At 37.1% G+C, this 15476-nt stretch overlaps 1 protein-coding gene across 2 annotated transcripts in view; it reads right to left on the bottom strand.

The window, feature by feature from the left end:
- CDH13 (cadherin 13) overlaps window positions 1-15476 on the bottom strand; it is a 496783-nt gene that overhangs the window by 387077 nt on the left and 94230 nt on the right. For both annotated transcript variants that reach the window (XM_075765776.1, XM_075765775.1), the window contains exon 2: window positions 14324-14435. In XM_075765776.1, coding sequence (XP_075621891.1) covers window positions 14324-14435 — 112 coding nt within the window. The remainder of the gene's footprint in view (window positions 1-14323; window positions 14436-15476) is intronic.

Here is a 15476-nt window from a genome sequence, read left to right on the forward strand (position 1 = left end):
TAGTGGAAAGATTATAATAAAGAGTTATTAAATATAGCTCAAAGATTGTGAATAAAAAGAATGAGATCCCTCATTGCTTCAATCATGCTGTACTGACTTATACCAAACACCATTTCAGACTACAAAAAAATCCTGTTCCAGATTTCAAAATGGATCATTTAATACAGCAAAAGCAATCACAGCATTGTTTAAAGAAAAAAAGTGTGCGTGTAAAAGCTTCTAAATCTCAAGATAAATTTTTGTTTTGTACACTGATAACTTAAAATTTGGTTTTTCATGAAGGATGCCAGGACAAGGCGAGAAAGTGTTTCTTAACTTAGTTTACCATATTTACTTTCAGGCTAGCACTGTTATTGATAATATCCATCACAATTCTTTGTCTTCCCAACAGGCTGGCAGAAATCTCTGACTACGTGCTGACTCACACACCTCAACACCTCCCTGTCAAAGTTAGTCTGAAATTTATTTTACTTTCCAAAGGTAAAACAGAACTGCATGAAGTCAGCTACAAATGGCATTCACAGATCAGTGTTCAGCACTTATGAAATCTTACAGGAATTGTTAAGAGTATACCACAAGAATTTTCTACCAAACCCTTGGAAGCTTCACATCAAATAGTCAATTATATTTTTATCTTTCTTCAGCGGGAAAAAAGTTAATAGATATTTTTCCCTTTTTTTCCAGTTCCTGTAATCCTTCTAATTAGATTCTTTTTTAGCACAAAATTGGGAGGGAAGTACACAGAACACTGTATTAGCATTCATTACTCAACATCAGACTTTGCAAATTCAGTTTTGATTGTAGAAGAACTGGCAAACACCATTGCTAGTTTCAGCATACAAGGAAAGAAGCTTTAAGATCAGGTTTATTTCTTAGAAGCAAATGAGATATTGTTATTCAAAAATACTTCTTTGAAGAGAATTTGTTCATCCTTGTTTCATTCCCTTCTTTCAAGGGAAGATTTCTCTATTATTTTCCCATCTGAAGTCTCCAAAATAAATACAGCTGAAGAAGTACGTGCTGGCTAAATCCACTGATCTCATGAAAACGAACTATTATCACTTCGAGTTAAGGTCTTTGGCTTTGTTCGGAAAACACAAGTGAAATACCAACCATCCACGTCTCCTGCTGGCATGCAGGACAGCAAGCCCAGGTAACACGGCTCCATAATCTCCTTTGCTTATGATAATACTGCTCTTAATAGAGTAAGCCAGATGGCAAATAAATCAGAGTACAGCTTTCCTATAGTCTATTCATAAACAAGGAGCAGATGATGTGCAAAGGAAACGATGTTCAGGATCCTTCAAGGGCATCCATGTTGCTGTTCTCATTTCATAGCAACATCCATGTTATTAATTTCTCTGCAAAATTTCTATTGTCATTTATCACCAATAATGATCTCTTTAGGGCATTACAGAGAGGCAATGCAGTCTTGTGTTCTACGGAAATCAATATACTGACACCTTTGGAACTATGCAAATAATTTATTTTTGGTTCAGCTACCAAGCAGAAGGTGTTGAGGGAAAGGGTTTCACCAGAATCAAATTCAAGAGAAAAATCATTTTCTTGCCAAAAAGAAAAAATAAAATTGTTTAGTGCAACAGAAAGCATTCCTCTTGACAAATAAAGGATGGATTTCTAAGAAATACAGGAAAAATAAGTGAGGTCCCAGAATTACAAAACTATAAGGTAGAAGAGGAGAGCCATGATATTCGTAATGTGCCCAGCAGCTCCAGCACTCCACCAGGATGTGGAAGGCTCCAGTTCAGCTGCTCTGCTTGCTCAAAGCTCCGGAAGCCTGTACTATCCCCTCACTTTTTAGAAAACTCTCCTAACCAGTAAGCTGTGTCAGCCCCTTTTGTTGGAGCCATTTCAGTTGTATCTAATTAATCATTGCAAAAAAAAAAAAAAAAAAGCAAAAAAGCAATTCACAGGTGGCTTGAAAAATCCAGAGAACAAGGCACTTTTTCCCCTCTGTTTCCTGCTGAAACTGATGCTTAAATGTTTCTACATACTTTGAAATCATTATATCCAAATATTCTCCTACACACATCACAAGCAGGTTCCAGTTCCCTGAATACTTATTAAAATACTTATAAAAATCCTTATTTTAAAATCACTAATGCTTCTCATGGTTTTAATCGTATTTTAAAAAAAAAAAAAAAGCATTAAAAGAGCATAAGCACTCAGGTGAGCAAGGACCAAAACAACAACCTTCGCTCATGTGGAAATGGGCAAACTACCAGGCTATGGAGTCACTCCTTTAATCCATGCATAATTAATCCATTTAAAGTATAACAGTTTCAACAGAAGGAAGAGGCAACAGAAGGGTAAAGCAGGGGCATATCTGCACAGCGAAAAGATTTCACTCTCCTGGGTATATGGCACATGTAGATCTAAGTAAAAGCTCTGCTGCTCCTCAGGAAAGCCTAGATGAGAAAACACTGTGTGGCACATAAGATCCCAGAGACTGTCACAAAGATTTTCAAAGGCTGTCAGAGATGAGAGGACAGGAAGAAGAGCAGAGCAGGCTGTATTTGCCTGAATCTTGCTTTGAGGGCTCTATTCAGTGTTCGTTGGTGTTTTGGTGGATTTTGTTTGTTTGGGGTTATTTTGTTTCTTTTTATGGGGTTTTTTGGTTGGATTTTGGTGTTTTGGTGTGTTGGGTTTGTTTTGTTTTTTTTTGTTTTTGTTTTTTTTTTTTTAAAACAACCCAAAAAGGCAGGAGGTGCCATTCTCACTTCTGCCACTGCCCAGTCAAGTCCCACCTGGAGCAGGCTCAGCGTGTGCCATCACACTCACTGCCTCTCACATCCACCCAACTCCAGTAAGCTACAGACCATACAAAACATGCAATGCCTGGGTACCTTCCAACGTTCTTTTGGTCAAAGTAGGCTCTTTAACTGATCTTTGTGGGCACTGTTTCAGCTGTTTTGATGGAAATCAGCACTCAAGATTCCATCGTGAGTGAAACCGGCTCTATCCCATTACTAAACTGGCAATACTGTATTGAACTCGTGCAGATATTTTCACAGAGGACAAACTGAAAGCAGGGGCAGCTACCGGGTTTTCTAAACCCCCAGCTCTAGCAGGAAGACCATCTGTAGACCTGGCATTAGAGATCAGTATAAATAGTAAAGCTAGAGAGAGAACAATTTTATGACCTTTACCTGTAACCTACCATTTCCGATCTGGTCGCAGTAAGTCTGAACTTTGATCTTACTTAACAAATATTTATATCTTGATTAAGATTTTAAATCTGTCAGTTCTCACGGGGGCAGTACCAGCTGTTCTAGCAAGGGCTGTTCCCCCCCACCCTCCCTCGGCAGGAGCCCTGCCAGCAGCCTGACTTCCTCAGGCTCTCGCCTACGTACCGCGGGCAACAGGAGTGCAGCATAAGCCTTCTCTACCTATTTTCAGTGTTCATCCCTATCCAGGGCTTCATTCTATTTAAGAGGTCATTAAGAGAACATAAAAAAAGACCAGGCTAGATTTGTTTGGTCAGTCACCTAAAATCCAGCAGCATTCGCAGCTAGGAAGAATACGAGTTTTGGTACAGACTTATGCAGGAAACCAAGCTTCAGCAGAAACAGCACTCGTGTGGAAGTTGAACTTCTTGCTATATTTACAGTTCTGAGCATAATCACTCCAAATCATCTGTTTCAGCACAGAAAACACATGTGCTAGGAAACTTGTATGCATTTTCTTTTGCATGGCTGCATAGGTAACGGGCACCTTACAGTTCTGCCATTGCCAAGCCTTTCCCAAAGGACAAATATTTTGCATAAACAAAAACTTGTGCTGAAGTTGATAGAATTTAGGTCTATGGTACACTGAAGTGGTCAAATTCCTCTATAGAGTGTGGAGGGAACTTAACTTAAGGTGCTGCTTAAATACCTTGCCAAATCAGGATGTAAAACATAGCTATGGTGCCCGAAAGAGTTAAGCCAAATGTGTCCAGCACTCATTCATCGTACAAGTAATTTCATTTCAATTAATTATCAGCGCTAACTGCGGTTAGTATCATACAATTCTGGGAAATGATGCTGACTTATAAAAACAGTAGTAAGTAGTCAATGCCTAATATTTCCAGAAGCATTAAGATTAATAGATTTATTATGTAAGTGTTAAAGTTTCTATATTTCAGCTTCTTCTAACTTTATTGGAGAAGCTATTAAAGACAGCATCTCAAAGAATAAAGGTAAAGTGCCAGAAGTAATAATATCATTTTAAATAAAGTTTCTTATTTTGATTTACAGTCAGAAGCTGCTATTCTATTATGCCAAAAAGCTTCTGCCTACCTGCATAAGATCTGACATTTCTCAGAAGAAACACCAAATCTTACAGAACATTTGGAGCATTGCATTTTCTTATTAATCAGAAGAGTGAACTGATCAACTCCATTACTAATGATAATTTTAGACTATTTCGTCTGTGTCACAAACCTAACTTTTAAAAAATTAAATGAAATTAACTCTTTGGTTGCAAATTACACTGTATAACTCCCACAATACTGCTTTCATTTCTCTAGAAAAATATTGTAAAATCACTATTTCCTATTTTCTTCTGTGTCACACTTGAATTGTTTCTCCACAAATACAAGCCAGGCTGAATACCACTTTTGCCTAGAAGAGCCAAGATTAAAAACAAAGACAGACACCAAAACAACCCCCCAAAGCAATAGTAACTAGACAACCACAGAGTCAGGCAACTGAGTTCCTGGCCTGCCTTTCAGCCACAATGAATCCCTGGGAAGCTCCCTGACCACAATATTTGACAGCTGCCTTCCTATCCTCCCTATCATTTCTTTGCATCCAGCATGATGTTTGAACACAAACTCATACAGAGGAATTAAAGAAACTCCCTTATGGTTCTGCCAGGCCTGCCTGGCCTTCAGGTCTAAGGAAATTCTTTGGTCAACAGGCATGGGGCTGAGCATTGCACACCGAAAGAGAGGAGCCATTCTGCTGCAAATGTTTCATCCCTTCCTTAAGCACCAAAACAGCAGAGGAAGCCTCTCCATGAATACAAACAGAGCAATTATTGGAATCATGCCGTTCCCCACAGCAATACAGACATACTACTCCATGTGTGACAGCTCAAGACAACTTTTAGCCCTAAATGAGCCCGTGAACCATTAGGTTGGTGAAAGCTTGAGTCCTGAATTGTTCCATTCCCAGAAAGTGATAAACATTCTTACTCTTTCTTTCTCTTCCCCAGTTTATCTAGCATATATCATTACACATCACAGAAATAGTTGCATCTTACTAACAGCAGCTATGCATAATGTGTTGTGAAACATAACATCAGGAGTACAATTAAAGAATGATAGATTTGGGCAGTTAGTGCTTCACCTGTCAAACGAACAGCAAAATAAAGGTGACATAGGCAATGAAAACAAAAATGGTTTAGGTCACATAAAAGCAAACTTATAACCTTGGCATTCAAACATCTTCAAATTTGATTTTTATTATGGGACAAAAACCAATTCATTTAAAGTATCCTTATGTTTACAGCTTCAATTCAGTTTCACAAAAAAAAGGGGCAAAGTTGATTAAACTATACTTTGAATGATATTAAAGACAATGGAAGACTTGTAGCACACTCTTAATCACCTTTCCATGATGACAGAACTACAAAATACTGTGAGCTGCCACACCACAACTCAGGGACTATTGTAGACAGAAATAACCCAAGTTGTGTTCGTATTTATGACCGTTTATAGTGCTGTGTATGGCTGGAGCCAGTACTGTTATCCATTTCATGTTCCAACAGTACTGTAGCATTGGCATTCCCATGCAACTTGGGCATAGACTGTCCTACTCCCTCCTCTTCAGCCCCACCTCGCTCTTTCGTGACTACCAGGCAGGAGAAAGGAGCACTCAGTCCAGGGTGCAAGACACAACAGCGGACTGTCGTCAATAGTTCCCCCTCCAGGGAATACAGCAAGGGAGAGAAGAGAGACAAGAAGAATTTCAGAGGGAGAAAGTAGGCACCTGAAGTTTCCTGAATCGACTCTTCTGGCAAAGAAACAGGCTATTTATTGTACATCAACATTTTGCGTATGGTTTGTTTAGTATCCTTTATTCTAATCTTCACAGCAGGACTGGTTTCCCTGAGGCATGATAAAACCATGAAGAGGTTCTTCTGCCAACTACGCAGCACTTTTATATAAGAAACAGAAGATGGTCACAGGGAACCAAACACACCAACATCACTTTGGTGTCCACACTAGCATATTTTTGGTTTTTTTCCAAAAAAAATATTATATGCACACTTTATTTTCATAATTCCTTGAATTCTGCCTCCCACTGTATTTATTCTTTAGATTTGAAGTTATATTTTTGTATAGTTGGTGTTACTGTTTTATAAAGGTCAAATTATTGTGGTCTCCCTACTGTTTTATTGTAGGAGTTGAGAGCTGGTACTGTAATTAAAATTCTAGCTAAATAAAGTCCACAGGAGTCCACTTGTAACCAGGCAATTTGGTTTTCTAGAAAATCAGAGCACATTTTCTGTTGCCGCTAGTTCACTGCCACACAAAACCCATGTGCCTGAATGCATTTACACACACAATGTTTCTTATCAGTATAGCTAGTAAAGAATAGAAATATATTGTAGATATAGAATATAATATAAATAAAATGAAAATTAAAGATGCACTCATTTTCTACAACCTGCTTTTCAGTATTTTGGCAAAAATTGCAAGACAGGACAATTTGGTTTATACAAAAACCTAAGTCTACCCAAAATGTTCACACCACTGTTGATAAGGGATAGAAGAGATTTGCAATTTGCCCTTCAGTAAAATAAACCTGAGTTCCCAGCTGCACAAGGGTCCAGTGCATCAATTAGATTATCATTTAATTCAGTCTAACCTGCATTTAAGTTCTGGTACTTGCTAGCAAGTGTTTCAGAAGTGTCAAAGATATACCAACACTGGCTACAGCTGCAGTGTTGAATTTCTTTTTTGATGTCTGCTACCTGGAAGCTGCTACAGTATTGCCTCCATTTTGCTGCCTTCTTTAAGGCCCCTCAGTTCTCCTTCAGTTCTCTACACAGCTGAGATAGAAAAGGTTGCACTGATTTTCTTTTCTTCCCCCTCCCACCCCCCCCTTTTTTTTTTTTTTTTTTGAATGAAAACAAATCAATGCTAGTATTGGAAGAGAAATGAAACAAATCAAAGCTAGTATTGGAAGCAGAGGTCCTGTCTAAAAAGCAACATCCCAGATCACTATTGGCATCATCTTTTAGGCCTTCCCAGGGATCCCAATTTTATTTTCACCTTGTTTAAAAAGAATTCCTCGGTAAAGGAATTTCAGATTTTTGTTAAAGATAATCCCTTTCAGGCAGGCTTTCATTAGCCAATTTCTTATTTCAGCAAATCCTGCCACTCGCCACGGTCAATATTTTTTCAGGGATTAAAAAAACCACAAACATTTTAGTTAATATTCACACCACAGGACATGACATGCACTTACTCCATACTATCTTCAGCTTCAATTGTCTGCCCAAGAAAAAGCCGTAAGTACAAGGCATACCAATATGCACAAAGTCATTCTAAAGTGACCAGGGTTTTCAGAATCAATCCATAAAAAGTTACTTTTTCTTTCCCTTCTCTAGAAGAAAGGGTTAGGGTGGGTAAACTGAACAGAGATATAAGACTAAATCAGGAACACTAGCCTCCAGCTAGAAAAAAAAGCACTCAATCTAATAAATTTCTGAAAGACTTCATGAGTTTACTGCCAGTGTTACTTATTCTCAAAGCAAGACAGAGATCACATGCCACAAGAAAGCCGTGTAAAAAGGAGATGTGTCCATTAAATCAGACAATAGCTGATGCATACAGACACATTGCTCTGTTCAGGAAAGAGTGCTTTAAATAAGCAAAGGGAAAGAAAAACTGAGTCGAAGCACGAGCATAATTATATTAGAAAAGTTATAATTTGATTTGGATTAGCAGAGAGAAATCCTAAAAGCTAAGAATTAATTATGAACTACATCTACAATTATTTTCAAGAATACTTGCATGCTTTAAGATATCATTAACGTAAATGAGAGTCTATGTTTAAAGGAAGATTTAACCTCACATACTCCCATTAATTCTTGCTAAATGTCCACCCTGCGCTTATGAAATGTAATGGAAAAGGTTGGCTAGCCATGATTCTTTTGAATGGTGCTTTCCCAAGATCCTCATATTAAACGTTCTGTCAGAAATGCATCTCTGAAAATACAAAGCTACGTACTACAGAAATGCATTAACATCTCAGCATGTAGTAATTTGTGTTGCATCTGTTTGTCAGATATGAACAGCAGCTTCCTCCTGACAAAGCTGGGCTGATGTGGTAGCCTCTTCAGCATGACCCCAGCTCTAAACTATAACCAGAAGTCATATGCCCTTTCCCCTCATTTCCTCAGGAAGGTGACCCTGTTAAATTTTGTCAACTATAAGCAATTATTGACAGACTATTTGCTTGCTGAATTTGTCCAAAGCTAAGCGACCTACATTTTCCTAAAGGACAGAGTTTGGCCTTTCAAGATGTTTGTACACCTGCAGAGAATGAGTCTGCTTCTTGGCCTGCATTGTTAATCAGTTAGGGAGTAATATCTTAGTTAATCTGATTTCTTGTTTGGAATTGCCAACTGGAAACTAACAGAGAAGTCTTCCATTGAATCACCTGGGGACATCATTAACAGAAGGTTTGCACTGCACTGAGCAAGAGTCCCATCCTGCTAATACTGAGCAGTTGGTCTTTGATTTAGACTATTAGAAGAAGAACAGTTGGCATGCTTCAGCCAACCAAAGGCTACATGAATTTGCAAAAACGGTCTCCAGAAACAAATCAAATCTCAAACTAAGTAATCTGCTACTTTTACCTTCCTAAATCCAGACCAATCCATTAACAGAGCCTTCTCTGTCACTATAAAGATCTGCAGCCACCTTTTTTTTTTTTTTTTTTTTTAAACCAGGGTTGCACAGCTCTTCAACAAAACAGGCAAGATACTTTGAGTTTAGATCTTCATTTCCTCCACCTTGGAATTCTAATGTCAAGAGGAGGTTTCACCAACGCATATGGCTTTCCTTCCATTACTCTACAAGAGCCGACTACATCCTGAGAGGCTTTGACTTAGTCCTGAAGATGTTTTTCAGAGACCAAATAATTCTTTCACATTAGAGTGAACAATGTCCTACCTTTGCAAAAGGTAGTTTAATTAAATGTATATGCATAAAAATCAAACAGTCCATTTTAAACTTATTAACAGGACCTAAGGGGAAATGAGTTGACATGCACTATTTGGAAGACAAGTGTCTGACCACCTGGCACTCAAGAACCATTTTTTCCTGTTTTGCTTTGCTTTAATCATGTGCAAAAGCAGTTTAACAGATGATCTGATACTCTGTTATCTTGCAACATCAATATGCATTCAGAGACATGAGAGATGTTCTATGTCGCTTAGTCACAAAACATATTTGCAATACATACACAGACAGCTTTCTCCCTCTGTGCAAGAGTTTGGCATCAAACTTCAATTAAAAAGGAATGCCTCAGGTATTTAAGTGCAAAAGGATCTTCCCTTTGAAGATCCTCCTCACTCTGCCTCCCTGAACATGTTGTAAAGTTCCCAGTCTCCCACTTTAAAAATTACTTCCACAATTTTGCAACCATATTGCATACCGCCAGATATTTTCTGGAATTTTCATAACATGACTTTGGCTTCATACAGCCATTTAAATGGGAATAGTGTGATTAAGAGATATCCCAAATGTTTAGCTTCAAATCCTGACCAATATTTCTGCCCACATGGTGTAACAGAGTCACAGATGCCTGTTCTTAATCATGCATCCAAGTGTCAGAACTGAAGCTCTGGTATTCAAGTTGTATACATGGGTATGTGCACATTAACATATATTTTAGAGTATAAAAAGCATTCTGCTCTCTAGGTAAAAAAAAGTTGACAGACATTTCTGCAGAACCTGCTACCACACGCCCAACACAGGAGCCAACTCATTTTTCAATGTTTTCCAACAAGTAAATTACTCACTATGTTAAGAAATGTATGTGAAATGAAAGTAATTTCAAGATGTTTGTGGAATTGCATTAAAGACTTCTTTATTTTGAAAAGCCACAACTATGTTTCAACAAGAATGCACTACAGATATGTACACCTGAATAGGTGAAAAATCCATAATTATCTAGCTATTACCCCAAAGTCTAGACAGTTTTCCATGCAAGAAATTACTAAGCCAAAAAATCTTACCTCACTTAAACATGTTTTTGCAAACTACAACTTCCACCTATAGTTCCAGTTACCTAAAACCTGCAATATTCAGCGTGAAGAGTTAACACTAACATATAAACCTCATGTCAAAACTCCATAGAGAGTTTGGTATGTTCTAGTATGTTGAATTAGGCTGCCATGTTGGCTTTATACAAGCTGCAGAAAGTGAAGCAAGGGGAGATGAATCAAGTGTGTGTGATAACACACACCGTATGGATCAGAATAAACAAGAGTAATAGCAGTAATATTGATAGCATGAAACCGTCACGGAAAGAGGCCACCTGTACAGTCAAGTGGCATGGTAATCAGTGGGAAGACATGATAAATCACAAATCTCATATGGCAGCAATTGAGAATCAGTAGAAAATGCTTTGATGTGAACGTGGTGAGTGCTGTGATCCATGCACACACGATATTGTCATAGTAGGAATAGTCGTCTCTGATCTTTCCACAGGCATTATTCAGTTTGAACAAAGGAAATCTTGTTGGAGGCTACAGCTTTGCTAGACAACAGAAGAACTGCCTTGAAGCATTAATGATAAGAAGTCTAATATATTTACCATCATATGATTAAACAAAGATTTTCAATATGGTTGAAAAGTCTTTGTTCAGATCCACAGAATAACAAAAAGTGCCCAAATGCAGACAGACAAAGCCCTGATCTTGAAGCAGCCCAAGTTCTGAAACATGGAATCTATCAAGTAAGACAGAAGAGGTCAGCCATTAATTAACATCCAAATTAAAGCTTTTCAAGTAAGGGTCAAAGCTTCCTTTGTTTTGACATTTAAATCACTGGCAACATATTCCCCAGTTTAGTATGCACAACACATCACCTAACGCCTTTATGTTAATTGCCTCAATTTTTCAAGTGCGTTATTTGATTCATTGTCAATTAAAAATACCCCCAAAAGCCAAGACTCATGTATGTTAAGTATAAACGTGATTAATGGAACACAATTACATTTCCACGTTTGATGAGTCTGATTAGGAACTTTCTATCAGCTTGGCACGACGGAGCATTGTCACTACCAGTGACCTGTCAGCCTTACCAATGACAAGCTTGCTGATGGGGAAATATTTCATGGCCACAAATCTTTGAGAAAGGTGTAAAACCTGTAATTAAATACTGTCAATTATCAAGAATGTAGCAATCTTTATGATCTTCTCTATTTGATTGCAGAAGATGGTCCTAGGTCTAAACTAAAAAAAGGTATAAGGAAGAAAAATACAGTAATGCCATTTCTTGTTAAAGCAGTAGTTACTTGGACAGACCATCTATTATTTCCAGGAAGTGGCACTATGAATCCTCTCCCACTACATCAAGGGAACATCTGGTTTAGGAAAACTGCACTCAGGGAAAAGAACTGGGCAGACCACAAGCAGGAGAGCAATGCCTGATTTTGTTTGTGGTCATAGAAAACACAAGTTATTATGAGATAAAAGGGGTCTGAAGAGAAAAATGTCAAAATTTGGAAAAATAAATGACACAATTAGAAAAATAAAATGGTTCAATTCCAGAAGTTCCTGTTAAGTGAGATGCAATGGTAAATAAAAATAATAAAAAAAAAGTAGTTCAGTCTGAGAACAATGAGAAAAAAATAAAGAAATAACAACTGAATTTCAGTGAAACTAATGTGAAGTAGGGTATGCATACACAACTGGACTGATGTAATTGTTATGGCCAACTTAAGTAAGCTTTGATAAGAATTGGTACAAGTCAGAATAAGAAATAAGATAAAATTCTGTCCCCTCAGTTTGGGCTTCTCTTCATTCTTGCCATCAGTAAATGTAAAATATAATTAACATTGCCATATTTAGAAGTAATAAATACATAAGAATGAGCCATAACCTATATTTAATTACAAGAGAGATACTAGCAATGAAATGTACAGTAGGTCCTTGTTTAAATTGAAAAATAAAAAAAAAGAAAAAAAGACTGTTTTATTGCACTTCAGAAAAGAATTAAGGAGCTCCTCGGCTTATCGAGGACTACAAAAGCAATCACTGCTATAGACCTGCTTTGCATATTTCCTCTATTAATTTACATAGCCCTGGTAAGCCTCACATTGCAGTGCAACTGCTAAATTACACCGCTCTTGGGTAATGGGTATAAAAAGATGCAAGAGCATGCAAAGTGTATTCAAACAGACAATTAAAAATATCAATTCTGTTGACAGCTAAAATGAAGAAACTGTGCAGAGGTTTAATGCTGCCGCGTGAAGGACATACTGTTTACGAATGATTGAATTAACTCAAATCATGCATCGACAGTCTGCCTTTGTCGAACATTACATATTAGGCCAATTTAGTGTTTGCTTATTAAAATAATTTAATTCCGAGGATTGTTTCCAGGCATTTCTAAATCTCCTCCTGCTCTTCCCTCCTCCTTGCATTAATGATGGCATCTTAATTATTGTGCTAGTTGCACCCCAGTGCAATTTGCTGGGTCACCACAGAGCAGCCCAGTCAACTTTGGCTTAACCCACTCATCTTTAAGGTACTTGGGAGGACAAGCACAAATCAGCAGGAGATCTGGCCAGACACGCTACAGCCTCAAAGTTCAGAAGCAGCCAAAGAATACAACAAAGGTTGCTTTTATTCAGCTTAAGACTAACTTGATAATATTGCTTTTCTTTACATAGGTCTTCAACTTTGCATGCTTACTAAATCTATTATACTTCCTATATTCTATTAATTTCTACTTTTAGCCATGTAGGAATGAAACGTTTATCAACTGTTTAAATAAGAACATAAAAGAAAACAAAATTGCCTAGAGAAATTAGAAGTTTGAAATCTCTCTTCTAAACTGAATAATAATCTCACATCTCTGAATAGCATTACTACTTCTGATCTAAGTTTCCTCTGAAAATGTAACTCAGACTCACTCACTCATCAAAATGCTTAGACTAAAAATATTGTCTTAAAGGTTTATTTTTGCACCTCTTAAAGGCTGAATGACTTAGACTCATGTCAATAGACTCTGGAAACTAATTTTGACATTTCATTTTGAAAAGTTAGTACTATTTTAAAATAAATGTGCTCAGTACACCTTCATACAAACATCCATAACAATGAAAATATATCAGTATGTGGTAATAATATCTAGAGGAAACTGACATGGCAAACGTGCATTTAATGAGTAATAGTGCTTTGCATTTCTTGGTCTCACCAAACTATCACTATGTATCACATTCTACAATCTAGATATTGTATGTAGATGCCAAGCACTATTGTCTCATGCTGCATATCTAGAAGTATTCCTGGTTTAACACCAAGCAACCAAGCATGACAAAGAAACTATTAGTAATACGTATCACATGTAAAAAAAGCTGGCGTGTTTGGAAGTTATGAAAATGGCAGCACTTAGTATCTTTTTTTAAGTCTTTGAAGTCATTGACCATTAGATAAGGTACAACCTTAGTCTGACAGTCTTGAAGTCTCAAAGCCACAGAACTGAATGAACAAGTTAGTTCATTCAAGTGCTTTAGTGAGCAAATGTTTCAACACCAGGACTGAAAGACAGTTGAATCTCCTTCAGTTTAATGCTTTGAGTGTACAGTGCCAGACTGGATTTTATAGTGTGACACCTGATCATTGGAAGTATTATTGAACATCCCAATTCTATGACACATGTAATAACAGTTTGCAATCAAATTTGAATTAGACTTCCAAGATATAAGCTTCTAAATCTTAGTTGCAGAGATTAATTAATAGTGAAATATTGATAGGCAAGCCCTGATGTTCCAGATTATAGGAAAGGCTATAAAAAAATTCAGAGTAAATTTACTTTTTAAAAGTGGATGATTCCAAGTTTCACAATATTCATATTGTCCTAAATGCTTATATATAGTATTTTGCCATCTCTAATACACAGAACAGAGTTGAGTCTATAAAGATATAGGATTAATGCAGGGGAACCCAGACTCATGGCAATATTGAAAATCCTATGTACAAAAAAAGCTTTCTGATAAATGGCAGGAGTGGTATGAATACATAAGCACCTCTGATTTCTGCACAATAGTAACATATGAAAATAACATACGGTTCAGAACTGGCTGGTCCTCTGTGAATTCAAATGGCTGTTCAATATAAAAAACCTTTTGCTGGAATCCAGGGACACATTCTAAATCTTCTGCACATGCAAGCAGCAGAACCTGAGGAGAAAAAATAAAAAAGGAAAGGACTTTTAACATCCACCCATTCATCCATCATGTTGTCTTCTCGGAATGACACTGGATTTAGGCTAAGTGCTCATAAAAACAAAACATTGGGGTCCATGTTCATAAAACAAAATATCAATCACATCACACTTCCCTTTCAAATCTTGCTAAAGTTTTGGTTTGGGGTTTTTTTTTTTTTTGGTGTGTGTAAGGTGTTTCCTTTTCTATATGTGGACTGGTATGGAAATTACAAAACAGTAGCTTTCAGGGTTAAGTTCAGTCCAGATTATCAATAAAGGATGTTGTTGGTCTTTGTGAAAAAATAAGATGTAATGTTGCTCCTAAAGTCACAGGTGACTACAGCTAGGTTTAAATATATGCTTAAACTAAGCACTTTTAAATTTATTTAAACAATTTATAGATTAGGATCTCCAAACCTAGTTTCAGAAAGTCGATCACCAAGTTACAAAATGAATTTTTTATTCAAAGGTGAAGTTTCAGGACAGAAGTTTCCTTTATAAAAGAACTTTTTTACTAATAAATGTAAAGTGTTGCCTCCCCCTCCCCTTTCTGAGCCACAGTTTGTCCATTTTCTGTGTAAACAAAAGCTTGTTTACACCAAGGGAAGACTGAAAATGAAATGTGTGCATCAATAGAGGGGGATCTGAAGATTGAAGTTGAATACAGTTTGTGTCACTTAGTACGTGGTCAAAGGTCCCTGTCACCAGAGGAACACCTTAGCAAAGGAAGAAGCTTAAAAGCAAAATAAAATTGTTTGGAAGTAGGTACAATGCTAATCTCAGTCTATGAATGTTTGTGGTTCTATCCCTGAATAGAGGCAACAACCTGAAAGGCTATTTTTCTTGGCAGGTTTTAAATGAGAGCATGGGGGTAAGAATGTCCGAGAAAAAGGCAGAAAAAAAAAAAATTACTAAAACATTAAAGAGAGAGGCAGAAGGAGGCAAGTTTAAAAGTAGGAAAAGCCCAATCTGTATTTTTCAACCTGTATATACATCACTGCATTTTCAAAATTAT

The sequence above is a fragment of the Balearica regulorum genome, chromosome 13 (genome assembly GCF_011004875.1).
Source record: "Balearica regulorum gibbericeps isolate bBalReg1 chromosome 13, bBalReg1.pri, whole genome shotgun sequence".
Taxonomy (NCBI): domain Eukaryota; kingdom Metazoa; phylum Chordata; class Aves; order Gruiformes; family Gruidae; genus Balearica; species Balearica regulorum.